At 44.2% G+C, this 26,081-nt stretch overlaps 1 protein-coding gene across 1 annotated transcript in view; it reads left to right on the forward strand.

Annotated features, from left to right (window-relative positions):
- Window positions 1-26,081, forward strand: part of LOC124711320 (activating signal cointegrator 1 complex subunit 3) — a 253,343-nt gene that overhangs the window by 79,033 nt on the left and 148,229 nt on the right. Inside the window, exons 12-16 of the mRNA XM_047241338.1 lie at window positions 14,592-14,704; window positions 16,095-16,343; window positions 16,687-16,907; window positions 25,004-25,109; window positions 25,261-25,485. Coding sequence (XP_047097294.1) covers window positions 14,592-14,704; window positions 16,095-16,343; window positions 16,687-16,907; window positions 25,004-25,109; window positions 25,261-25,485 — 914 coding nt within the window. The remainder of the gene's footprint in view (window positions 1-14,591; window positions 14,705-16,094; window positions 16,344-16,686; window positions 16,908-25,003; window positions 25,110-25,260; window positions 25,486-26,081) is intronic.

Here is a 26,081-nt window from a genome sequence, read left to right on the forward strand (position 1 = left end):
TTGCCCGTCGGTTCTGACACCTATTCGAGCGACCACTTCCCCTGTGTCGTTCGTCTCCTGCACCACACCCTATCCCCACGTCCTTCGAGCTGGAACATACTGAAAGCTGACTGTGGACTTTACTCCTCCCTGGCGACCTTTCCGGACCACGATTTTCCCAGTTGTGACAGTCAGGTCGAATACCTCACGGCTGTTATCATCAATGCTGCCGAACGTTCCATTCCTCGTACTACTTCTTCTTCACGTCGCGTTTCCGTCCCCTGGTGGAACGAGGCTTGTAGGGACGCTATCCGTGCTCGACGACGTGCTTTACGCACCTTTCGCCGCCATCCTACGTTGGCGAATTGTATTGAATACAAACGGCTCCGAGCGCAATGCCGTAGAGTCATCAAAGACAGCAAAAAAGCTTGTTGGGCCTCTTTCACCAGCTCCTTTAACAGTTTTACTCCCTCTTCCGTCGTTTGGGGTAGCCTGCGCCGGCTGTCGGGCATTAAGGCCCACTCCTCGGTACCTGGCCTGACCTCAGGTAATGAGGTCCTTGTTGATCCTGTGGCTGTCTCCAACGCCTTTGGCCGCTTTTTCGCGGATGTTTCAAGCTCCGCCCATTACCATCCTGCCTTCCTTCCCAGGAAAGAGGCAGAAGAGGCTCGGCGACCTTCCTTCCACTCGCTGAATCTGGAAACTTATAATGCCCTCTTTACTATGCGGGAACTCGAACGTGCGCTTGCACTGTCCCGGTCCTCTGCTCCGGGGCCAGATGCCATTCACGTTCAGATGCTGGCACACCTTTCTCCGGCGGGCAAAAGCTTCCTTCTTCGTACCTACAATCGCGTCTGGACCGAAGGTCAAGTCCCCATGCGTTGGCGTGACGCCGTTGTTGTTCCTATACCCAAACCCGGGAAGGATAGACACTTTCCTTCTAGTTACCGCCCCATTTCTCTTACAAGCTGTGTCTGTAAGGTGATGGAGCTCATGGTTAATGCTCGGTTAGTCTGGATTCTTGAGTTTCGACGGCTACTTACTAATGTCCAATGCGGCTTTCGTCGCCGCCGCTCCGCTGTTGACCACGTTGTGACCTTGTCGACATTCATCATGAACAACTTTTTGCGAAGGCGCCAAACGGTAGCCGTGTTCTTCGACTTGGAGAAGGCTTATGATACCTGTTGGAGAGGAGGTATCCTCCGCACTATGCACAGGTGGGGCCTACGCGGTCGCCTGCCCCTTTTTATTGATTCCTTTTTAACGGATCGAAAGTTTAGGGTACGTGTGGGTTCCGTATTGTCCGACGTCTTCCTCCAGGAGAACGGAGTGCCTCAGGGCTCCGTCTTGAGCGTAGCCCTTTTTGCCAGCGCGATCAATCCAGTTATGGATTGCATTCCACCTAATGTCTCAGGCTCTCTCTTTGTCGATGACTTCGCGATCTACTGCAGTGCCCAGAGAACATGGCTCCTGGAGCGCTGCCTTCAGCGTTGTCTAGACAGCCTCTACTCATGGAGCGTGGCAAATGGCTTCCGGTTCTCTGAAGAGAAGACGGTTTGTATCAACTTTTGGCGATATAAAGCGTTCCTTCCGCCATCCTTACATCTCGGTCCCGTCGTTCTCCCATTCGTGGACACAACTAAGTTTCTAGGGCTCACGTTGGACAGGAAACTGTGTTGGTCTCCACATGTCTCTTATTTGGCGGCCCGTTGTACACGTTCCCTTAATGTCCTCAGAGTTCTTAGCGGTTCATCTTGGGGAGCGGATTGTACTGTCCTGCTTCGCTTGTATCGATCCATAGTCCGATCGAAGCTGGATTATGGGAGCTTCGTCTACTCGTCCGCTCGGCCATCCCTCTTACGCCGGCTCAACTCCATCCACCATCGGGGAATACGTCTTGCGACCGGAGCCTTCTACACTAGTCCTGTCGAGAGTCTTTATGCTGACGCTGCCGAGTTACCATTGACCTACCGGCGCGACGTACTGCTGTGTCGGTATGCCTTCCGGCTGTTGTCTATGCCCGACCACCCCTCTTACAAGTCCTTCTTCGCCGATTCTCTCGACCGTCAGTACGGGTTGTATGTGTCTGCCCTGCTGCCCCCCGGAGTCCGCTTCCGTCGCCTGCTTCGACAATTGGATTTTGCCCTCCCTACCACCTTCAGAGAGGGTGAGAGCCCGACACCACCTTGGCTCCAGGCTCCGGTTCCTATATATCTCGACCTCAGCTCACTCCCGAAGGAGGGTACTCCGGCTGCAGTGTATTGCTCACGGTTTGTCGAACTTCGTGCTCGACTTGCCGGTCACACCTTTATTTACACCGATGGCTCCAAAACGGACGTCGGTGTCGGCTGTGCCTTTGTCGTCGGGGCCGCCACCTTTAAATACCGGCTCCTCGACCAATGTTCCAGCTTTACGGCCGAGCTTTTTGCTCTCCATCAGGCTGTTCAGTATGCCCGCCGCCACCGGCTTTCGTCGTATGTACTCTGCTCTGACTCACTCAGTGCTCTTCAGAGCCTTGGAGCTCCCTATCCGGTCCATCCCTTGATTCAACGGATACAGCAGTCCCTCCATTCTTTCGCTGATAATGGTGGTTCTGTCAGCTTTCTGTGGGTTCCCGGACATGTAGGAGTGCCTGGGAATGAGGCTGCGGATGCTGCAGCCAAGGCTGCAGTCCTCCTGCCTCGGCCGGCCTCCCATTGTGTCCCATCATCTGACGTTCGTGGGGATGTATGTAAGAGGCTTGTGTCGTTGTGGTGGGATGCTTGGTCATCCCTCCAAGGAAACAAGCTCCGGGCAGTAAAACCGCTCCCAACTGCTTGGACAACATCCTCCCGACCATCTCGGCACGAGGAGGTCCTTCTGACCAGGTTGCGGATTGGGCATTGCCGGTTTAGCCACCGCTACCTGCTCTCCGGTGACCCAGCCCCGCAGTGCCCTTGTGGTCAGGCATTATCAGTGCGCCATGTTTTATTGTCGTGTTCCCGTTTTAGTCAATTTCGTGTTGTCCTGTCCCTGCCATCTACTTTACCGGATGTTTTAGCTGATGACGCTCGAGCAGCTGCTCGTATTCTGCGTTTTATAACTTTAACTGGCTTGTCCAAAGACATTTAACCTTTTTACTTATTTTATCTGCATCTTTGTCAGGTCCTTCTGGTGTCCCCCCCACCCCCTTGAGTTTTCCCAGATTCCATGTGCTCTAACAACAGTCACTGGGTGCTAATGACCTCAGCAGTTGAGCGCCCTTAAACCCAACCAAAAAAAAAACAATGTCTGGTTTTCCGGTCACCAATCACCCTAACGATTTTTAAGTGTTTGGTCCAATCACGTTGATGTACCACCACCTGTTTTCGGTATCAGAATACAATAACCACCCACAGATTGCAGATTGGAGCACTAGCATTGAAGGGTTTTTAAAGTGTGTCAGGGCACAAGGAAAATTGTGCAGTTGTTGTCGTAATGTGGAAACGAAACAATTTACCTGACATCCAAAAGGGCGTGATCATTGGCTTTCGGGCCAAGAATGGAAGCATTTCTGAAACGACTAAGTTTGTAAACTGTTCGCATGCCGTCCTGGTTAAAGTATACTGTGCATGGCAAAATGGCAGTATCCAAAAGTGGCATCAAGGCAATGTGGTGCATCACAGGCCATAGATGACAAGTGATTGATGGCTGCGGAGATGTGTGCTGATGAATAGACGTACAACTGTTGAGCAACTGACCACCCAGATGAACCAAGGAGCTATTGACAGTGTCTCCTCAACGACTGTTAGGTGAATGTTGCTGTGTATGGGTCTCTGCAGCAGGCACCTGGTTTGTGCACCTGGCCTTACTGCTGTTCCTTGACAGCAGGGGCTCAAATTGACACACTTATACCACAACTGGACAGCCACAGAGTGCCAGTAGGTGAATTTTTCAGGTGACTCACTTTTTATACTGTGACAAATAGATGGCTGTTGGCGTGTATGGCCCTGCAACAGTCATGGGAAGAACCCAGTCTGGAGGAGGTAGCATTATGGAGAGAGCATCTGTGGACTGTTTTTGTAGCATTCCCTGGGTGATCTAGTCGCACTGGAAGGCACAGTGGATCAACACTAGTACATGTCTATTCTTGGGGACCATATCCACCCCTAAACGCAGTTGGTTTTTTCCTCAGCAGATTGGCATCTGCCAGCAGGACTATGCAACATTTCACGGAGCTCATAGTGTATGCGTGTGATTTGAAGAGCTGGGATGAGTTTACTGTGCTCCCCTGGTCACCAAACTCCCCAGATTTAAAACCAGTCAAAAATGTGTGGGACCACCTTGATTGGGCTTTTTGTGCTGTGGATCCTCAAATGAAAAACCTGGTTTATCTGGCGAAGGCAGTGAAGTCAGCAATGCTTCATGTCCCGGTTGGTACCTTCCAGAACCTCATTGACTTTCTTCCTCCATGGCTGTTTCTTCCTCCACAGCTGTGCTGTAATAGGTGGTTACTCAGGCTTTTTACAGGTGGTCACTTTATGTGGCTGGGCCATATATATGCGACATGATGCAGCAGTTATGATGAAAATAAAAGAATTGCTGAAAAGTAATAGGAAGCTGCACAAAACCAGCCCTAGAACTGATGATCGAAACTGTAAGGTGGGGAACGATTGGGGTGGTTTTGCAACAGCATTTATCATATGGGTACCATTATGACCCTCATTTGTGTGTTTCAAAGGTCCTCACACACATTTAATAGGGGGAGACCCATTTTTGATAGTGTAATAATAAAATGATAATTATATGTCTGGCTGTGGTGTAAAGCAATTACTGCAACGTAGAAGCTTACAATTTCAAACACAGATTTCTCATTGTACCCTTTCGCCTTTGCTGTGCTGTTTTTTCCCCACTTGTTTGCCTCATCTTTTTTTACATTTATTCTTTCTTTCTTTAAATTTATTTTCTGTAACCACCCTCATTTTTGACCAATCAGCTGTCTAAAGCTATATCGTATTGATACTATCACTATATTGTGTTGCCACTTTTGTAATAACTTTCTTATTTGCTGTTATTCTTCATCTACATCTACGTATATAACCTGCTAGCCAACAAGCGGTGTGTGGCGGAGGGCAGTTCACGCCAAAGTCATATTTCCACCCCCTCTGTTCCACTCACGGATTGCGCGAGGGAAAAACAACTGTCTGAAAGCCTCAGTATGAGCTCTAATTTCCCCTATCTTTGAATGGTGATCATTGCTTGATTTGAAAGTTGGTGCTAATAATATATGCTCTACATCCTCGGCGAAGACCGAATTTCAGAATTTAGTTAGCTGCCCCTTCCGTTTAGCGCGTCGTCTATTTGCAAGTGTTTCCCACTTCAAACTTTCTATGAGATTTGTAATGCTCTCACGATGGCTAAATGTACCAGTCACGAATCTTGCCGCTCCGTCAGACTTCCGTGTCTTCCCAAAACTGGAAATTTTTCTTGGCAAACGAAGATTCACTTCAAAAGAAGAATCGGTAGCCAGAGTTGACAACTATTTTGCAGGCCTGGAGGAAGCTCATTTTCGAGATGGGATCAAGGCACTGGAACATCGTTAGACCAAGTGCATTAATCTACAAGGAGACTACATTGAAAAATAAAAGAAGTTTCAGTGGTGTAAGTACTTTTTTCCCATTCCGTTCTGAGAACTTTTCAAACCACCATCATATGATGATCTGAAGGCGCCAAGTTGGGGCAATATGGAAAGTGGTTCAAAACATCCCAGCCAAATGAGTAAAAAAGTGCCTTAGTGGTTAAAGCTGTGTCATGATAGGGGTAGCCAAGCAACAAGGACACTCCCGTCATCAGCATTCCCATCCTTTTATTTTGAATGCTCCTTCTCAGTTTCTTCAGGGTCTCACAATACTCTCAGGCATTGGTGGTCTCCCACTAAGGTAGAAATTCGACCAAAATGATGCCTTTTCAGTCCCAAAACACTGATGCCATGATTTTTTTGCCAGAAGTTGTGGATTTGTATTTCTTGGCAGATGGGGGATCAGTGTGACGCCACTGATGGCTGTCTTTTTGTCTCGGATGTGTAATGCCCAAGACACGTTTCATCGCGGCCACGAAAGAGCTCAGAAAATCATCGCCTTCCAATTCAAGTTGCTCAGTATACTCATGGGCACTATTGATCCAATGTGTCTTATGTTGCTCTGTCAGCTGTTTTGGGCCCTTTCTTGTGCAGAGTTTCCAGTACCCCAGCGTTTCTGTGAGCATCTTGTGTAAGAGAGCTCTGGAGAGTTGTTAAAACATTGCAGAAATTTCATCCACTGTCAATGTGCATCTGTGTGAATGACTTCCTCAATTTTTTTCGGCCAACTCGTCAGTCAAAATTGAAAGTCTTCCACTCCTCTGTTCATCATGAACATTTGTTCTGCCTTCACTAAACTCCCTATCCCCCATAAAAACACTCATTATGTTCATAACACCTTTGCTCCAGATTTTTTCGATTTTCAAAAAAATTTCAGTAGGTGCTGTTCCTTCCATGGAAGCGGATTGCAGCACATGGCTTAGTGGGATTTCTTACTGATATCTTTCACACAACTGGACACTGCAGTGTGAGTTTTCATACTACCGTCGTGATCCTACGATGCTCGCCCTGGTCAGAGGACCCCCTTCTATCACTGAGTGTTGCCAACACTCAACCATTTTAGTCACAGTGCAACTACTTTGTAAATAAGCATGCCTCGTATGATTCTGCACCTAAAGTTGGAGTTAATCTCTGGACTTATTATGTCTTTCTTCTTGGTACATACTGTTTCTGTGTTTTCTTATAGTTTGTGATTATTTAAATGATTAATGGAAAATCTCATATAAGATGTGAAACAAATACTAACAAAGAGATAGAGGGGCTGGCCAGTACTTACCTCAGCTCAGTACAGCCGATAGATACACATAAAACAGAACTGAAAATTTACATTCCTAGCTTTCGGAACTTTTTTCCTTCATCAGGGAGGAGAGAGGGGAAAAAAGGGAAGAAGGGCAAGTGGATTCAGTTACTCACAACCCAGGTTATGAAGCAACAGGGAAAGGTAAACAGGGAGGGTAGCAAGGATGGAGGCATGGTTGTCAGAGGGAAGCCAAAGATATTCTACTGTAAGTACTGTGCCAGCTTCAAACCAAAGAGGATGCATACAGAAGTAAAGAGGTATATAGTATAAAGATAAACACAACTATGTAGGATGAAAAGATGCGTGAATGGCTAAAGAGGAAAGGGAAAGAGGAGAAGACTGAAGAGTGAATGAATGGGAGTGAGGTGGTTTAACGTAGGTTCAGTCCAGGGGGATGGCGGGATGAAAGGATGTGTTGGAGTGCAAGTTCCCATCTCCGCAGTTCAGAGGGACTGGTGTTGGGTGGGAGAAGCCAAATGGCACATACGGTGTAGCAGGTTCCTAGGTCCCTAGAATTATGCTGGAGGGCATGCTCCGCTACTGGGTATTGGGCATCTCCTAGGCGGACAGTTCGTCTGTGTCCGTTCATGCGCTCAGCCAGTTTGGTTGTTGTCATGCCGATGTAAAAGGCTGTGCAGTGCAGGCATGTCAGTTGATAAATGACATGTGTGGTTTCACACGTAGCCCTGCCTTGAATTGTGTATGTTTTACCAGTAGCGGGGCTGGAGTAGGTGGTTGTGGGGGGATGCATGGGGCAGGTTTTGCAGCGGGGTCGGTTACAGGGGTAGGAACCGCTGGGTAGAGAAGGTAGTCTGGGAATATTGTAGGGTTTAACAAGGATGTTACGGAGGTTAGGGGGGCGACGAAAGGCAACTCTGGGTGGTGTGGGGAGAATTTTGTCAAGGGATGATCTCATTTCAGGGGTTGACTTGAGAAAGTCATATCCCTGGCGGAGTAATTTGTTGATGTTTTCGAGGCCAGGATAATATTGGGTGACAAGGGGGATGCTTCTGTGTGGTCTGGGGGTAGGAACATTGTTGTTGGACGGGGAGGAATGTATTGCTCGGGATATCTGTTTGTGGACAAGGTCTGCAGGATAGTTGCGGGAGAGGAAAGCACTGGTCAGGTTATTGGTGTAGTTGTTGAGGGATTCGTCACTGGAGCAGATACGTTTGCCACGAATACCTAGGCTGTAGGGAAGGGAGCGTTTGATGTGGAAAGGATGGCAGCTATCAAAGTGAAGGTACTGTTGTTTGTTTGTGGGTTTGATATGGACAGAGGTGTGGATGTGAGCTTCAACAAGATGAAGGTCAACATCCAGGAAGGTGGCTTGGGTTTTGGAGAAGGACCAGGTGAAATTCAGATTCGAAAAGGAGTTGAGGTTATGGAGGAAATTAAGGAGTGTTTCTTCACCATGAGTCCAGACCACAAAGATGTCATCTATAAACCTATACCAGGCCAGGGGAAGCAGCTGTTGGGTCTTCAGGAAAGCCTCCTCCATGCGGCCCATGAAGAGGTTGGCATAGGAGGGAGCCATCCTGGTTCCCATGGCCGTTCCCCTGATTTGTTTGTAGGTCTGGCCTTCAAAAGTGAAGTAATTATGGGTGAGGATGAAGTTGGTAAGTGTGATAAGGAACGAGGTTTTTGGAAGATCTTCAGGTGGGCGTTGGGAGAGGTAGTGCTCAAGGGCAGAGAGACCATGGGTATGTGGGATGTTTGTGTAAAGGGATGTAGCATCTATGGTGACAAGAAAGGTTTCAGGTGGGAGAGGAGTGGGAATGGATTTGAGGCGTTCTAGGAAGTGGTTTGTGTCTTTGATGTAGGATGGGAGTCTGCGGGTGATAGGTTGTAGGTGCTGATCTACCAGAGCTGAGATACGTTCGGTTGGGGATTTGAAGCCTGCTACAATGGGACGGCCAGGATGGTTCTCTTTGTGGATTTTGGGTAATAGGTAGAAGGTAGGGGTACGTGGCTCAGGTGGAGTGAGTAAGTCTATGGAAGCCGTTGTGAGGCCTTGTGAGGGACCTTGGATTTTTAGGATTTTTTGCAGCTCAGTCTGGATGGAGGGAATGGGATCCTGGGTGACAGCTTTGTAGGTTGAGGTGTCAGAGAGTTGACGCAGTCCTTCTGCCACATACTCCACACGGTCAAGTACGACAGTTGTGGAGCCTTTATCCGCCGGGAGGATGACAATAGAGCGGTCTATTTTCAGCTCCTTAATGGCACGGGATTCAGCTGGGGTGATGTTGGGGGTTGTCGGGATGTTCTTCAAGAAGGACTGGGAGGCAACACTGGATGTGAGGAATTCCTGAAATGTCAGCAAGGGATGGTTTTGGGGGAGGGGAGGAGGATCCCTTTGAGAAGGCAGTCGGAACTGTTCTAGACAGGGTTCAACACTGGGTCTAGTACTTGGAGGCTGTGTTTGGGTAGTGAAGTGATATTTCCAGTTGAGGATCCGGGTGAATGAGAGGAGATCTTTAACCAGGGCAGTGTGGTTGAATTTAGGTGTGGGGCTAAAGGTTAAGCCTTTTGATAGAACAGATGTCTCTGGAGGAGAGAGGGATCTGGATGAGAGGTTTAGGACTGAATTGGGACTGGTGATATGTGGCATTTGACTGTGGTTATAGTTGAGATTTGGTCTGTGTGGGGTATGTGCTGGTATGGGGAGATTGAGTAGGGTGGCTAAGCTAGGTTTGTTGGCTATGAGGGGGGTTTGTTGAAGGTTCTGTTGTGGTTGGTGTTTGTGAGGGATAGGGAGAGGGACCCCACTTCTTAGGTGTTGCACTAGCACTGTGGATAGTTTTTTCAGGTGGTGTGTGGCATGGAACTCAAGTTTGCAGCTGGCTTCTAGGATGATGTTCCTCAGCGTGTTCTCCAAGCAAGGGTTTGAGAGGTGGAGGACTTTGAAGAGAGATAGGAGCTGTTGGGAGTGGTGGTTACATGAAGTGGTGTAGAGATTCAGGACAAGTTGGGTAAGGGCTAAGGATTGAAGGTTCTGGAAGTCCAGGAGAGACTTGTGGAAGGAGGAATTGCACCCGGATATGGGAACTTTTAAGGTAAGCCCTTTAGGGGTAATTCCAAAGGTTAAACAGGACTGGAGGAAAAGTATGTGGGATTGCAGTTTGGCTACGGTGAATGCATGTTTCCGGAATGAATGTAAATAATGTGGTATAGGATTAGGGTACATAGTGGGTAACTGGTGGGTAGGGAAATTAAATAACTAAAGTTGAAATAGTAATCATAAGAAGGAGTAAAACACGGAGGGAAGGACAAGAAGGAAAGAAATTGTGTTGGTAATGTTCAATACCAAAGGAAGACCACTAAATAAGAAAAATACGGAAAAAGTTGACCAGACCAAGCAAGTATGTCCAGATTAGGGGAAAAAGAACACACGTAGCTCAAAAACTGAGGTAGCGAGTGGCGAAAAAAGATCGCGCGTGCCGCAAAAGCGATCGCGCGTGCCGCAAAAGCGATCGCGCGTGCAGCAAAAAAGATCGCGCGTGCCGCAAAAAAGATCGCACGTGCCGCACAACAGATCGCGGGTGGGGCAGAAATGTCCCAAAAAATTTTTCTTGTGGCAGAGAAAGATAGCCAATGGCACAAAAATATCGCCAGCAACAAGAAATCGACGTAAATGGATGATACTGGTAGGTGTGGAAGAGATTGTTGGCAGTGATTGTTGGCTGGGAAACAGCGAATAACGAACGTTAAAACTATGGAATGTTGAATAAATAAATCAATAAATAAAAAAGAGAAGAGGACTATAAACGGAACAAGATAATAGGAGGAAGATGAAACTAGCACAGTTGGTGACGAAAATATTTATTTATGTATATATAAAACACTGAAGAAGAGAAAGTGTTAAGATGGCAGACGTAAGTGATAGCTAACAAAAGGGACAAAACAATGAAGGATGTGGACCATATAGGTGATCTAAATGATTAATGGAAAATCTCATATAAGATGTGAAACAAATACTAACAAAGAGATAGAGGGGCTGGCCAGTACTTACCTCAGCTCAGTACAGCCAATAGATACACATAAAACAGAACTGAAAATTTACATTCCTAGCTTTCGGAACTTTTTTCCTTCATCAGGGAGGAGAGAGGGGAAAAAAGGGAAGAAGGGCAAGTGGATTCAGTTACTCACAACCCAGGTTATGAAGCAACAGGGAAAGGTAAACAGGGAGGGTAGCAAGGATGGAGGCATGGTTGTCAGAGGGAAGCCAAAGATATTCTACTGTAAGTACTGTGCCAGCTTCAAACCAAAGAGGATGCATACAGAAGTAAAGAGGTATATAGTATAAAGATAAACACAACTATGTAGGATGAAAAGATGCGTGAATGGCTAAAGAGGAAAGGGAAAGAGGAGAAGACTGAAGAGTGAATGAATGGGAGTGAGGTGGTTTAACGTAGGTTCAGTCCAGGGGGATGGCGGGATGAAAGGATGTGTTGGAGTGCAAGTTCCCATCTCCGCAGTTCAGAGGGACTGGTGTTGGGTGGGAGAAGCCAAATGGCACATACGGTGTAGCAGGTTCCTAGGTCCCTAGAATTATGCTGGAGGGCATGCTCCGCTACTGGGTATTGGGCATCTCCTAGGCGGACAGTTCGTCTGTGTCCGTTCATGCGCTCAGCCAGTTTGGTTGTTGTCATGCCGATGTAAAAGGCTGTGCAGTGCAGGCATGTCAGTTGATAAATGACATGTGTGGTTTCACACGTAGCCCTGCCTTGAATTGTGTATGTTTTACCAGTAGCGGGGCTGGAGTAGGTGGTTGTGGGGGGATGCATGGGGCAGGTTTTGCAGCGGGGTCGGTTACAGGGGTAGGAACCGCTGGGTAGAGAAGGTAGTCTGGGAATATTGTAGGGTTTAACAAGGATGTTACGGAGGTTAGGGGGGCGACGAAAGGCAACTCTGGGTGGTGTGGGGAGAATTTTGTCAAGGGATGATCTCATTTCAGGGGTTGACTTGAGAAAGTCATATCCCTGGCGGAGTAATTTGTTGATGTTTTCGAGGCCAGGATAATATTGGGTGACAAGGGGGATGCTTCTGTGTGGTCTGGGGGTAGGAACATTGTTGTTGGACGGGGAGGAATGTATTGCTCGGGATATCTGTTTGTGGACAAGGTCTGCAGGATAGTTGCGGGAGAGGAAAGCACTGGTCAGGTTATTGGTGTAGTTGTTGAGGGATTCGTCACTGGAGCAGATACGTTTGCCACGAATACCTAGGCTGTAGGGAAGGGAGCGTTTGATGTGGAAAGGATGGCAGCTATCAAAGTGAAGGTACTGTTGTTTGTTTGTGGGTTTGATATGGACAGAGGTGTGGATGTGAGCTTCAACAAGATGAAGGTCAACATCCAGGAAGGTGGCTTGGGTTTTGGAGAAGGACCAGGTGAAATTCAGATTCGAAAAGGAGTTGAGGTTATGGAGGAAATTAAGGAGTGTTTCTTCACCATGAGTCCAGACCACAAAGATGTCATCTATAAACCTATACCAGGCCAGGGGAAGCAGCTGTTGGGTCTTCAGGAAAGCCTCCTCCATGCGGCCCATGAAGAGGTTGGCATAGGAGGGAGCCATCCTGGTTCCCATGGCCGTTCCCCTGATTTGTTTGTAGGTCTGGCCTTCAAAAGTGAAGTAATTATGGGTGAGGATGAAGTTGGTAAGTGTGATAAGGAACGAGGTTTTTGGAAGATCTTCAGGTGGGCGTTGGGAGAGGTAGTGCTCAAGGGCAGAGAGACCATGGGTATGTGGGATGTTTGTGTAAAGGGATGTAGCATCTATGGTGACAAGAAAGGTTTCAGGTGGGAGAGGAGTGGGAATGGATTTGAGGCGTTCTAGGAAGTGGTTTGTGTCTTTGATGTAGGATGGGAGTCTGCGGGTGATAGGTTGTAGGTGCTGATCTACCAGAGCTGAGATACGTTCGGTTGGGGATTTGAAGCCTGCTACAATGGGACGGCCAGGATGGTTCTCTTTGTGGATTTTGGGTAATAGGTAGAAGGTAGGGGTACGTGGCTCAGGTGGAGTGAGTAAGTCTATGGAAGCCGTTGTGAGGCCTTGTGAGGGACCTTGGATTTTTAGGATTTTTTGCAGCTCAGTCTGGATGGAGGGAATGGGATCCTGGGTGACAGCTTTGTAGGTTGAGGTGTCAGAGAGTTGACGCAGTCCTTCTGCCACATACTCCACACGGTCAAGTACGACAGTTGTGGAGCCTTTATCCGCCGGGAGGATGACAATAGAGCGGTCTATTTTCAGCTCCTTAATGGCACGGGATTCAGCTGGGGTGATGTTGGGGGTTGTCGGGATGTTCTTCAAGAAGGACTGGGAGGCAACACTGGATGTGAGGAATTCCTGAAATGTCAGCAAGGGATGGTTTTGGGGGAGGGGAGGAGGATCCCTTTGAGAAGGCAGTCGGAACTGTTCTAGACAGGGTTCAACACTGGGTCTAGTACTTGGAGGCTGTGTTTGGGTAGTGAAGTGATATTTCCAGTTGAGGATCCGGGTGAATGAGAGGAGATCTTTAACCAGGGCAGTGTGGTTGAATTTAGGTGTGGGGCTAAAGGTTAAGCCTTTCTCAAGTCAACCCCTGAAATGAGATCACCCCTTGACAAAATTCTCCCCACACCACCCAGAGTTGCCTTTCGTCGCCCCCCTAACCTCCGTAACATCCTTGTTAAACCCTACAATATTCCCAGACTACCTTCTCTACCCAGCGGTGCCTACCCCTGTAACCGACCCCGCTGCAAAACCTGCCCCATGCATCCCCCCACAACCACCTACTCCAGCCCCGCTACTGGTAAAACATACACAATTCAAGGCAGGGCTACGTGTGAAACCACACATGTCATTTATCAACTGACATGCCTGCACTGCACAGCCTTTTACATCGGCATGACAACAACCAAACTGGCTGAGCGCATGAACGGACACAGACGAACTGTCCGCCTAGGAGATGCCCAATACCCAGTAGCGGAGCATGCCCTCCAGCATAATTCTAGGGACCTAGGAACCTGCTACACCGTATGTGCCATTTGGCTTCTCCCACCCAACACCAGTCCCTCTGAACTGCGGAGATGGGAACTTGCACTCCAACACATCCTTTCATCCCGCCATCCCCCTGGACTGAACCTACGTTAAACCACCTCACTCCCATTCACTCTTCAGTCTTCTCCTCTTTCCCTTTCCTCTTTAGCCATTCACGCATCTTTTCATCCTACATAGTTGTGTTTATCTTTATTATATATACCTCTTTACTTCTGTATGCATCCTCTTTGGTTTGAAGCTGGCACAGTACTTACAGTAGAATATCTTTGGCTTCCCTCTGACAACCATGCCTCCATCCTTGCTACCCTCCCTGTTTACCTTTCCCTGTTGCTTCATAACCTGGGTTGTGAGTAACTGAATCCACTTTCCCTTCTTCCCTTTTTTCCCCTCTCTCCTTTGTGATTATTTATTATTTATATGTTTAAGAAACTCAAAAAATCTATATTTCTCTCTTTTTTATTATTTTTATGACAGACTTTGATGATGGCAGTCACCTGGCATGCATAATTTGCAGTAGATCTTAATAAATAAAGTTCAACTGTGATATTTTTCTTTCTTTTTACAGGTGCACCATAACCACTGACCTCCTTTAAGGTGCTCAACCTTTTATAATGTTACACAGAATGATGATGATATTATTATTATTATTATTATTATTATTATTATTATTATTTTACAGGTGATATTGCTTTGACAAATCTGGTAAAACTGCTGATAATTGATGAAGTTCATTTGTTGCATGGTGACAGAGGCCCTGTCATAGAAGCTCTTGTGGCAAGAACACTAAGACAGGTACAATATCTCTACCCTTTTTTGCGCGTTCTTAGGTTGTATTTATAACCATGTAGAAAGACGCGCCATGCATTGACAACATGGTGCGTGTGTGTCATTGTTTGTATTCTTCAAATGCATGTGAAGCAGGTGGAGTCTGTTTTTAAAGTTGCTAATATTTCCATATATTTGAGAAAAATTTGCTGGTTGTGGGGGAGAAATCTGATTTTTATACAAGTATAATTAATACATTCTAGGACGTTTTAGTGTTTCTGTACTGTATATGTTCAGCATGTTTTTGAAGGAAGCTTAGAACAAGTCACAGTTGATAAGAGCTGGGCAAATTTTCACTTCATTTTTCCTTTTTTGCCCTCAATAAATAATTCTGCATTTGCTTCATAATCATTTTTCTGCATCTTCTGTTATGCTACTTGGAAAGTACACTGCTGACATGTGCATTTTTATATCAGTTTGCTAACCATGAAATTTGTATCCCTAAAAAATAGAAATTTGTTCAATTGTAGAAAATGCTATAATAGAGATCTTGAAATTTTTTGCCTAAGCTGATGATTAATTTTGTCTATAATTACAAAAATCTAGGCTGTACCTACATTTATAATTAAATATACCACGTTTAGAAGCTAAAGCTCTTTGTTTGACAGCAATGTTTCATTTTAATACTGAGGAGCAAAGCTCACCTTTGTTTGAAGAAGATATTGTAGTCAATAATTCAAGAAAGCTAGATGCAAATCCTTCTTCCTGAACACAGTCTCTTTGGTATGTGGCTTTACATTGTTTTCATGCACTTTTGCTGAGTATTGTAAAGATCGTATAAAGTAGCAAATTGCAGAAAGGAAAAAGTAAACGTAAATACTTGTTATGTTAAATAAGACCTCCGTCTGTCGAAAATTCGTGATTGTATATGAAAACTTAATGATGGTGAACTGAACACAGTATTTGTTGGATTATTAAGCTGCTGTTCATATGTTGGGTGATCAATGAGCAGCATGTCAACTTACAGTGCTGTAAACCCTGATCACATGTGGTTTCATTTACAAATATGTATCAAACTTCAGTAATGTTGCAGTGCATTGTGCTTCTCTAGAAAACTGACTTTTTTCTTCTTCTACATTTTAACTCAGTTCCTAACATCAGAAAAACATGAATAAATATGTATTACCACTTTTTATAATTTTTGATACATTTGGTAAGTAGTAGTGTTATAGAAAATTATTGTGCTCATATTTTGAATTGCTGATGTGAAGAGGCAACCATTGCATTGTCTTCTTACTTCATCCTCGATGTTTCATGTTTCAGTGACGTAGCTTCAGATTGTGTATTCGGTCTGTTGTGATTCAGTTTATTGTCACTCACAGAGTAATAGCAATGAGATTACTTATTGTTGTAACAGGTTGAGACGTCACAGAGCATGATAAGAATTGTGGGCCTGTCAGCAACGTTACCAAACTATTTAGACGTGGCTCGCTTTCTGAGAGTTAACCCACACAAAGGACTGTTCTATTTCGACTCTCGTTTCCGTCCTGTCCCATTGGGAATGACTTTTATTGGTGTGAAGGCAATTAAACCACTAGAACAAATGCTTGAGATGGATAATATCTGCTATGATAAAGTGGTAGATATGGTGCAGAAAGGACATCAGGTAGGTACAAATGGGTGGATTCTGATATACAATAAAATGTGTAGACGCAATGTCTTCAACACATCTTATGTCTATGAAGTAGATAGTTGTGCTGTTAAATTTATTATTAATAATATTTGTTGTATGAAGATAGAGTAGCATAAATATTTCTCAGATAATTTTTTTCTTTTGTGATTCTGTGTTTAGTTTTTGCTTTTTTCTGTTAGCCTCAGTGGGGTATTTCATGGCCTTTCAACATTTTCACCATTTGTGTATGACGAATAATTTTTAGAAAACTTGCTTACTAATTCCTCATGTTTGTCCCACTGACTAATTCCTCATATTTGTCTCGCTGCTGCTATAGGTTATGGTATTTGTACATGCCCGTAATGCAACTGCTCGACTAGCAAATGTGCTAAAAACATTGGCTGGACAACGTGGTCATTTGAAGATATTCGAACCACCTGATACTGGTGCTGCTGGATCGGCAAGGAATGCCTTGAACCGTAGCAGAAATAAGCAACTGGCAGAATTATTTGCAGCAGGGTTTTCGATCCATCACGCTGGAATGCTTCGAGAGGATAGGTAAAGTATTTAGTACTGTGTTTGAATTATTTTGAAAATTGCATTTATTGTTACAGTCTTTTCTTTTGTATGTAAGGATGTATTAGAATATTTTTTTCACTTCATTAAACACCAAAAGGAAACTATACTCATTGCAACTCATTTGAAATCACACTGAAAAATGTCACAGAAGTACAGGTGGTTATGATTAAACTGCAGCTCCTGACAGAGGTCCAGTGTGGACTGTAATTATCATATGGCAGCAAAACTTGGAACACCTCCAACATGTTAATGCTGAACAAATTTATGCTGGAAAATAAATTAGTTCCAGTTGTGGCCACCAGGTGCAAATCTGGTGCTGTACACTCTTTGTATGACAGTATGACGACGACACTTTCATTTGACAAGCTACAATGTGAAAAAGTAGCATGGCTATAAAGACAGAGACCGTATGCTGTTAGTTAAACTGTTTTATGTCAACGGCAGCTGTTACAGTATTGCATTGAGAGAGTATCGCTGACTGAAAGGTCTGAGGAGAGACCAGATGTCATTAAATGGTTTAAAGAAGATGATAATGAAATTCAGAAACACGTGTGAGCTTGGTGTGGCACCTGGAAGAGGAGGGCATCTTATCACAGTGGAAGTTATTGATGAGATCACTGTTGCTCAAACTGACCATCAGCTGTACCCCTGATAGTGCTCACATAGTGTCACGAGAATTGTCCATCTCATGCCTGAACAGCACAGAAAGTTTTGCTGTCTATATTATTCTGGTACCCATACAAGATCCAGACGGTGCATCAATGAAACCTCATGATATGTAGCAACATTGTGAATTAACTCTTTGTCAATAAAATTCTTCTGGGTTCGAGGCCGCATTGTCAACTATAAAATTCAGATGTTTCGGCGACTGTTGCAAGGCGCCTTCCCCAGGGTGTATTGCTAACTGCTGAATGAACACTAGTTTGGTTACTTATATATTAGTTTGAGGAGGAATTTTAGGGAGCCTATAGAAACAGCCAAGCGACTCGACAGTGTGAATAGAGATGATGGATACCGACTTCCAGCATTGTGGTTGCCAGCAGTGACAGCTTTGCGGAAGGACAGCTCTCGCAAAGCAACAGGCGCGTGGTAGGTTGCAGCGGCGGAGGGTACAGAGTGCTGACACGCCCTAGTTGATACTGGGCAGTTAGTAAACAACGCTAAGCTGCAGTCGCCGCTCAGTTTCGTATTCGCCGATTTCCACCAGTGGCAAGCAAAAAAGGAAACTCCGATGGAAAATGCTGATTTCCACCAATGACAACAGTTAATGCAAAGACCAATAAAATGAACTCCTAATACCCTTCCTTCTTTTCCTCATATCCAATGACAGCACTTCTCCATAGTATATAAGTAACCAAACTAGTGCTCATTTAGCAGTTTAGCAATACACCATGAGGAGGGCACCTTGCAATAGTCACTAAATGTCGGAATTTTATAGTTGACAATGCGGCCTCAAACCCAGAGGAATTTTATTGTCTGTGACAGTGGCTGCAGAAGCCTACATTTAGACTTAGCTCTTTGGTTTCTGGCACAGATCAAAGTTGATGACATGTGGCTGGACAATATTCTGTGAACTGATTGTGCACATTTTACACTCCGGTGTGCAGTGAATACACGTAACTGCCAAATTTGGGGTACTGTTAAATGGTGCATTGTGCATGAAGAGCCACAGAATTCACCGTGTATGACTGTGCGGTGTGGATTCACAAGTGCCTTTATCCTCAATCCATTCTTCTGTGAAGAGAATAGTACCCAGAGAGCCTGTCAGGTGTACCATGGCATCTGCATGATACTGACACCAGCTTGTACAGCTCTATGTGGAAAACACTGTTTTGAAGCAAGATGGGGCAACATCTCATGTCGCTCACCCTGTGAAAGATCTGCTTAATGCAACCATCCATCAACATGTTATCGCCACAAATTTTCCAGATGCATTGCCTGCAAGATCACTTGATCCGAACATGTGACTTTTGGCTCTGGGAATATCTAAAAGAAAGCATTTACCTGGGACACATTCGATCTCTGCCTAATCTGAAGGCCAGTATACACATACATATTGCTGAGATTCTACTGGAACTGCTGTGATCCCGTTGACACCTACAGTGCTCACATTGAAGAAGCTGTGTAAGCAGTGGTTAATAATAGAATCAACATTATGCCTTTCTCATTTATTTAAACTTTTCTGCCCACATTCGATACCTTATCCATTACATATGGCAGCATTTCTATACATATTTCTTGCATTGACAGTACTAGATTTGCAGCACTTGGTGGCCGAGATTGGAACTAATTTTATTTTCAGAGTAAATCAGTTCCTCATTAATGCATTAGCATATCTACCAAGTTTCACGGCCATACAATGATTACAGCCCCCATTGGAACTCCATAAGTAGCTGCATTTTAATTGTAACCACCTGGTACATAACTTGATGACACTGCACTACTTCCATAATGATAAAGATGCTACTTGAATGCTCTTATGAAAGGTATGACATAATGAAAGTGATTTGAAACAGAGAATTGAAACATCTCAAATCTTAAGGATGTCGCTCCAATTAGGAGACTGTAAATGTTTTCGTTACGTATGCTCAATATTCCTTGCAAGAGTTCACATTACTGTGTTCATCGTAATTTCCATGTTGTAATGTAAATTATCATAGGGCCATCTTGTAAGTATTGTTGGTAGACAGTTCTATTCTGTTGGTTGTACAAAAAAGATATTGTTTGTTTTTCATATTAGTTGGGTATGTTTGTTGTAGTTTTATTTATTTGTGGTTAAGTGTCTGCTATTTAAAATGAATTAAAATCTCCTTCATTGCATACTAATGTAACATTAACCATGGATTTTCACACTTATTCCCTAAGAAAAGTGTCATAAAACTCCCCCTCCTCCTCCTCCAACCTGCCCCCCCCCCCCTTTCCATTTTAGGATGTCATCACCTCTTGAGTCATTCAGCAGCAGTTCTCTGTTCCTAGTCATTCTTTGGTGTCTTGATAACATCTGACCAGGTGACTGTTTTTATTAGACTTTGGTTCTTTATTTTCAGTATATTTGTTGGTTCAGTGTCATGTCACCATCTCCTGTATTCTCATTACCTATTTGCAGCTTCTTCTATTATTTGTTTTTGTAGTATGTGGTTCCAAAGTATTGATCTTCTCATGTTATTGTTATTTTAATAGTGGCATCTAATGCCTTTGTCTTCTTCTTTGTGCAGTACAGTAATGAATTCTTATTCCATTTTATGTACAATATCTTTAAATTCTTCTTCTTGCCTCCAGAAGCTTCTATCTTGTGCTGCTTCCTGCCAATTATTTACATGCATCCTGCTGCATGTTGTTTAAATTTTATTTACCCACATATGTCTGGGTCTCCCCCTTGGTCTCATACCAAATGACTGCTCTGTAAATATTCTTGAAACTACACTACCGGCCATTAAAATTGCTACACCACGAAGATGATGCGCTACAGATGCGAAATTTAACCAACAGGAAGAAGATGCTGTGATATGCCAATGATTAGCTTTTCAGAGCATTCACACAAGATTGGCGCCAGTGGCGACACCTACAACGTGTTGACATGAGGAAAGTTTCCAACCGATTTCTCACACACAAACAGCAGTTGACCAGCGTTGCATGGTGAAACATTGTTGTGATGCCTCGTGTAAGGAGGAGAAATGCGTACCATCACATTTCTGACTTTGATAAAGGTCGGATTGAAGCCTATTGCGATTGCAGTTTATCGTATTGCGACATTGGTGCTCGCGTTGGTCGAGATACAATGACTGTTAGCAGAATATGGAATCGGTGGGTTCAGGAGGGTAATATGGAATACCGTACTGGATCCCAATGCCCTCGTATCACTAGCAGTCGAGATGACAGGCATCTTATCTGCATGGCTCTAACAGATCGTGCAGCCATGTCTCAATCCCTGAGTCAACAGATGGGGACGTTTGCAAGACAATAACCATCTGCATGAACAGTTCGATGACGTTTGCATCAGCATGGACTGTCAGCTCGGAGACCACAGCTGCGGTTACCCTTGTCGCTGCATCACAGACAGGAGCGCCTGCTATGGTGTACTCAACGACGAACCTGGGTGCACGAATGGCAAAACATCATTTTTCAGATGAATCCAGCATAATGATGGTTGCATCTGTGTTTGGCGACATCGCGGTGTACGCACATTGGAAGCATGTATTCGTCATTGCCATACTGGCGTATCACCTGGCGTGATGGTATGGGGTGCCATTGGTTACATGTCTGTCACCTTTGTTCACATTGACGGCACTTTGAACAGTGGACGTTACATTTCAGATGTGTTATGACCTGTGGCTCTACCCTTCATTTGATCCCTGTGAAACCCAACATTTCAGCACGATAATGCATGACCACATGTTGCAGGTCCTGTACGGGCCTTTCTGGATACAGAAAATGTTGGACTGCTGCCCTGGCCAGCACATTCACCATACCTCTCACCAACTGATAATGTCTGGTCAATGGTGGCCGAGCAACTGGCTCGTCACAATACGCCAGTCACTACTCTTGATGAACTGTGGTATCTCATTGAAGCTGCATGGGCAGCTGTACCTGTACACGCCATCCAAGCTCTGTTTGACTCAATGCCCAGGCATATCAAGGCCGTTATTACGGCCAGAGGTGGTTGTTCTGGGTATTGATTTCTCAGGATCTATGCACCCAAATTGTGTGAAAATGTAATCACATGTCAGTTCTAGTATAATATATTTGTCCACTGAATACCCGTTTACCATCTGCATTTCTTCTTGGTGTAGCAATTTTAATGGGCAGTAGTGTACTTGATCCTTTTTCATTCTCATCACTTGGCCTGCCCATTGAAGTTTTCTCTAATTTATTGTTCTGTTATTGTTGCTTGTTACGATAGCACATGCATTTCTGTGTTGTCTCTTCCCTTCCAGATTTGTGATTCATTATGATTCTGTGGACCAAAGATTTTCCTGTAAACTTCATTTTCAAATATTTGTAACTGGTATTCTCCCATTGCAATTAAACCTGCTACATAGATTAGGACTGGTTGTATGATTGTGTTATATAGCTTCATTTTAATTTTCCTTGTCGGTAGGACCTTGTGGCGCAGTGGTCAGCATACTGGACTAGCATTTGGGAGGACGACATTTTGAACCTGCGTCTGGTCATCCTGATGTAGATTTTCTGTGATTTAGGAAACCACTTCATGCAGATGCTGGGATGGTTCCTTTGAAATGGCATGTCAGATTTCCTTTCCCTTCCTTCCCTATTCCAAGCTTGTGCTCCATCTCTAATGACATGCTCTGTCCTTAATGACCTGATTGTCAATGGGACATTAAACACAATTCTCTTCCTCCTCCCTCCCACCTTGTCATTAGTTTACACCCTAGAAGCCTTTGTATGGAGTAGTAAGCTCTATTAGCATTTTTCAGTCTCATTTTCACTTCTGTTTGCTTCTGATTTTGTTCATTTATCATTACATCCAGAAATTTGGATTTGAATTTGATTGCCGATTGGTTGTTTAGTTAGTTGGGTATTTGTTTAGTTTTGTATTCTATGGAGCAGTTGCACAATAAATTGCAATGATGTGGCACAAGTCATTTTACATTCACATTGCACACTAATTTGTAAATATGTCTACGTAGTGAAACATTTATATGTTTATTTTGTTGTTATTATTATTATTATTATTATTATTATTATTATTAAATATACTGATGCAAGTTAGTAATAACTACCCACCACCCTTGATACATTACAATAATAAAAATTCTTCTACAGAATAGGAGTAGTTCTCAAGGACAAACCTTATCAGTTTTATTAGATACGATGGGTTGTCTTGTTCACGTCTTCATATTTTAACTTTCATATATTTTGTTTTCTGATCATTTATTTTTAGGCCAAGTTTGGGTGCTTCTTCTTTGAGCTCCATAAATAACTGTCTAACCTCTATTTCACTTTTTCCAACGAGCACTATATCATCAGCATAAACTAAAACCTTAACTTTATTTCTTTGAATGATCATGATCCAAGCAGGTTCTAGTTTGAGTTTCATCACAACTCTCTCCCAAGGCCACCCCGGAGAGAAGAGGGAACAGAGTGTCTCCCTTAGTCCAGTTCTGTTTTTAAAATTTATTCCATTAAACAAAAGCCTACTTATGTTATCATCCAAGCTCATTTTACAGAAAATTGTAATTAGAATGCCATGCATTCCATGGGGTTTCCCTGTGAATGTAATCATAAGATTTCATAAAATTAATGGACAAATAACCATATAGCGGAGATGTTGAGTTGCAGACCGGCATAACATAAAGATTACTGAACACACAAGCCTTCAGGGAAAAGGCCTTCTTGGAAAATAGAACCCCTCCCCCAAACACATGCACACACACACGCGCGCACACACACACACCCACACACACACTCACACACACACACACACACACACACACACGCACACGCACGCACACGTACACGTACACGTACACATGACCACTGTGTCTAGCTGCTGGGGCCAGACTGCAAGCAACTGCACATGATGGGAGAAGCAATCTGGGTGGTGGGAATAGCTGGGGCGGGGAGGGGGAGAAAGAGAAGGGTGCATGTGGGGGACAGTAAAGTGCTGTTTGTGGGAGCATACAGGGGCATAATGGAGAAAGAGTACAGCAGCTATGTGCAGTCGGGAGGTTAGATGTCGGGGGGCAGAAAAGGAACGAAGTAAAAAGACAGTGGATGTGGTTGTGGAATAGAAGGCTGCGGAATGGGAACAGGGAAGGAATAGCTGGTTGAAAGACAAGGTTAAGGCCCAGAAGATTACAGGAACATAGGATATATTGCATGGAGAGTTCACAAAATCTGGTGTTGTTTGAAAGGATCTAGATGGTACAGGCTGTGAAGCAGTTGTTAAAATGAAGAACGTTGTGTTGGGCAATGTGCGTAGCAACTGGGTGGTCGAGCTGTTTCGTGGCCACAGTTTGTCAGTGGCCATTCATGCAGACAGACAGCTTGTTGGCTGTCGCACCCATGTAGAACACAGCCTTGAGGCAAAGGGTTGGGAGCAGGGGTGTTCGGTCACAAGCATCACCTATCCCATCAAAGGCAGGGCTACCTGTGAAACCAGTCATGTGGTCTACAAGCTAAGCTGTAACCATTGTGCTTCATTCTACATGGGCATACCAACCAACAAGCTGGCTGTCTGCATTAATGGCCACTGACAAACTGTGGCCAAGAAAGAACTGGACCCCCTAGTTCTGAGCAAACTGCCAAGTACAACATTCTTCATTTTAATGACTGCTTCATGGGCTGTGCCATCTGGATCCTTCCAACCAACACCAGCTTTTCTGAACTGCGCAGGTGAGAACTCTCCCAACAAATATATCCTATGCTCCTGTAACCTTCCTGACCTTTACCTCTGTTAGTCATTGTCCTTCACCCACCTATTCCCTTCCCTGTTCCCATTCCACAACCTTCTATTACAAAATCGCATTCACTGTCTTTTTACTTCCCTCCTTTTCAGCCCCCCCCCCCCCCCCCCCACCATCTAACCTCCCTACTGCGCCTGTGTACCCTACAATCTCTACATCTCATCCCTGTATGCTCCCACAAACTGCTCTTTACCGTCCCCTACGCATACCCAGCTTTCGCTCCCTCTCCCCGGACAGCTACCTCCATCACCCAGGTTGCTTCTCCCATCATTTGCAGTTGCTTGCAGTCTGCTCCCAGCTGTCAGAGACAGTGGTAATGCGTGTGTGTATGTTGTCCAATTTGGAAGAAGACCTTCTGGCCAAAAGCTTAGGTGTTTAGTAGCCTTTTTGTTGTGCCTGTCTGCTACTCACCATCTCCACCATATGGCAAGTAGCAATATATCCTTTTCATAATATTGTCATTATTCCGTCCCGGATTTTCCATTGTCCAGTGAACAAGTAATATATTTTTTTGTTTAAATTCCCATACTTTTTCTTTTATTTTTCTGATTATCAAATATATTGCCACTACCAGATATATTTCTACAAAAGCTATTTTCTCCATATGGTTTCAAGTGATTTCGCAGTAAATAAGGTGGTTTTTTCCAGGTCCCTGGTTGAAAAATATTTTGGATCCGGGCTAATAAAGGTTCTTGTCTGTACATCAACATTAGCATGGGGAGTAAATTTGCCAGCACATGCAGTTATAATAAGGGTGAGCTATTGACTTACTTTCTACACACATTGCTCTGCCAATATGCAAACAAGAATATTCAGTATTTATATAACTAGCTGCAATTGTGTCTTTATATGTTAAGTATTCCTTGAAATACATTTGTTAATCAGGTTAACTGATTTCTTTTTAGGGAACAGAAATATATGATGCAAAGCAGGGATCTTTTGTCGACCTGGGAATCTTGGACGTACTGCAGATTTTTGGTCGTGCTGGTCGTCCACAGTTTGATAAGTCTGGACATGGAACGATAATAACCTCACATGACAAACTGGCTCACTACTTATCTCTGCTTACTAACCAGTTTCCTATTGAAAGCAGTTTCATAAAATTTCTTGCTGATAATCTCAATGCTGAAGTAAGTATCATCCTTAGAAACTTACTGCACATTATTTATCTCAATCACCTCAGGCAAAACTTGGAGAACATATGGCTGTATAAGTTAAACAAATTTTTTCAGTTTATAGGTACATTTTTTGGCTTGTCTTTGTTTTGGACTTGGTAGAGTTTCACGTTATACACAAATTTTATGAAGAGGCTTGTTTGATGGTTTATTATTATTATTATTATTATTATTATTATTATTATTATGAGTGACTGCCAGGTAGAATTGTCTAAATAATCATGCTTTATTTCTGGATACAGTGTAGCAATTTGGGTTTGGAACGCATTGTCAGGTGGTTCATTATTGTCTTTTTTTATGGTTTACATAGCATGTTGTAGTACATGTCAAGAACATCATATTTATTATTCGACCATATAGGGTCATCTTGTCAGTGATACTTATGTATTCTGTTACAATACAAAGTGTATGTATTATGTAGGTTGTCAACAATTTTACACAAGGACAAGAGATAAACATCTTTTTTTTAAACAGAAGTGAAGATGAATAAGGAAGGGGGCCGGGGGGAGGGGAAGATAGAAGATAGAAGAGAGAGTGTTAGCTGCTTTGGC

This window comes from Schistocerca piceifrons, chromosome 8 (assembly GCF_021461385.2).
Source record: "Schistocerca piceifrons isolate TAMUIC-IGC-003096 chromosome 8, iqSchPice1.1, whole genome shotgun sequence".
Classification (NCBI taxonomy): Eukaryota; Metazoa; Arthropoda; class Insecta; order Orthoptera; family Acrididae; genus Schistocerca; species Schistocerca piceifrons.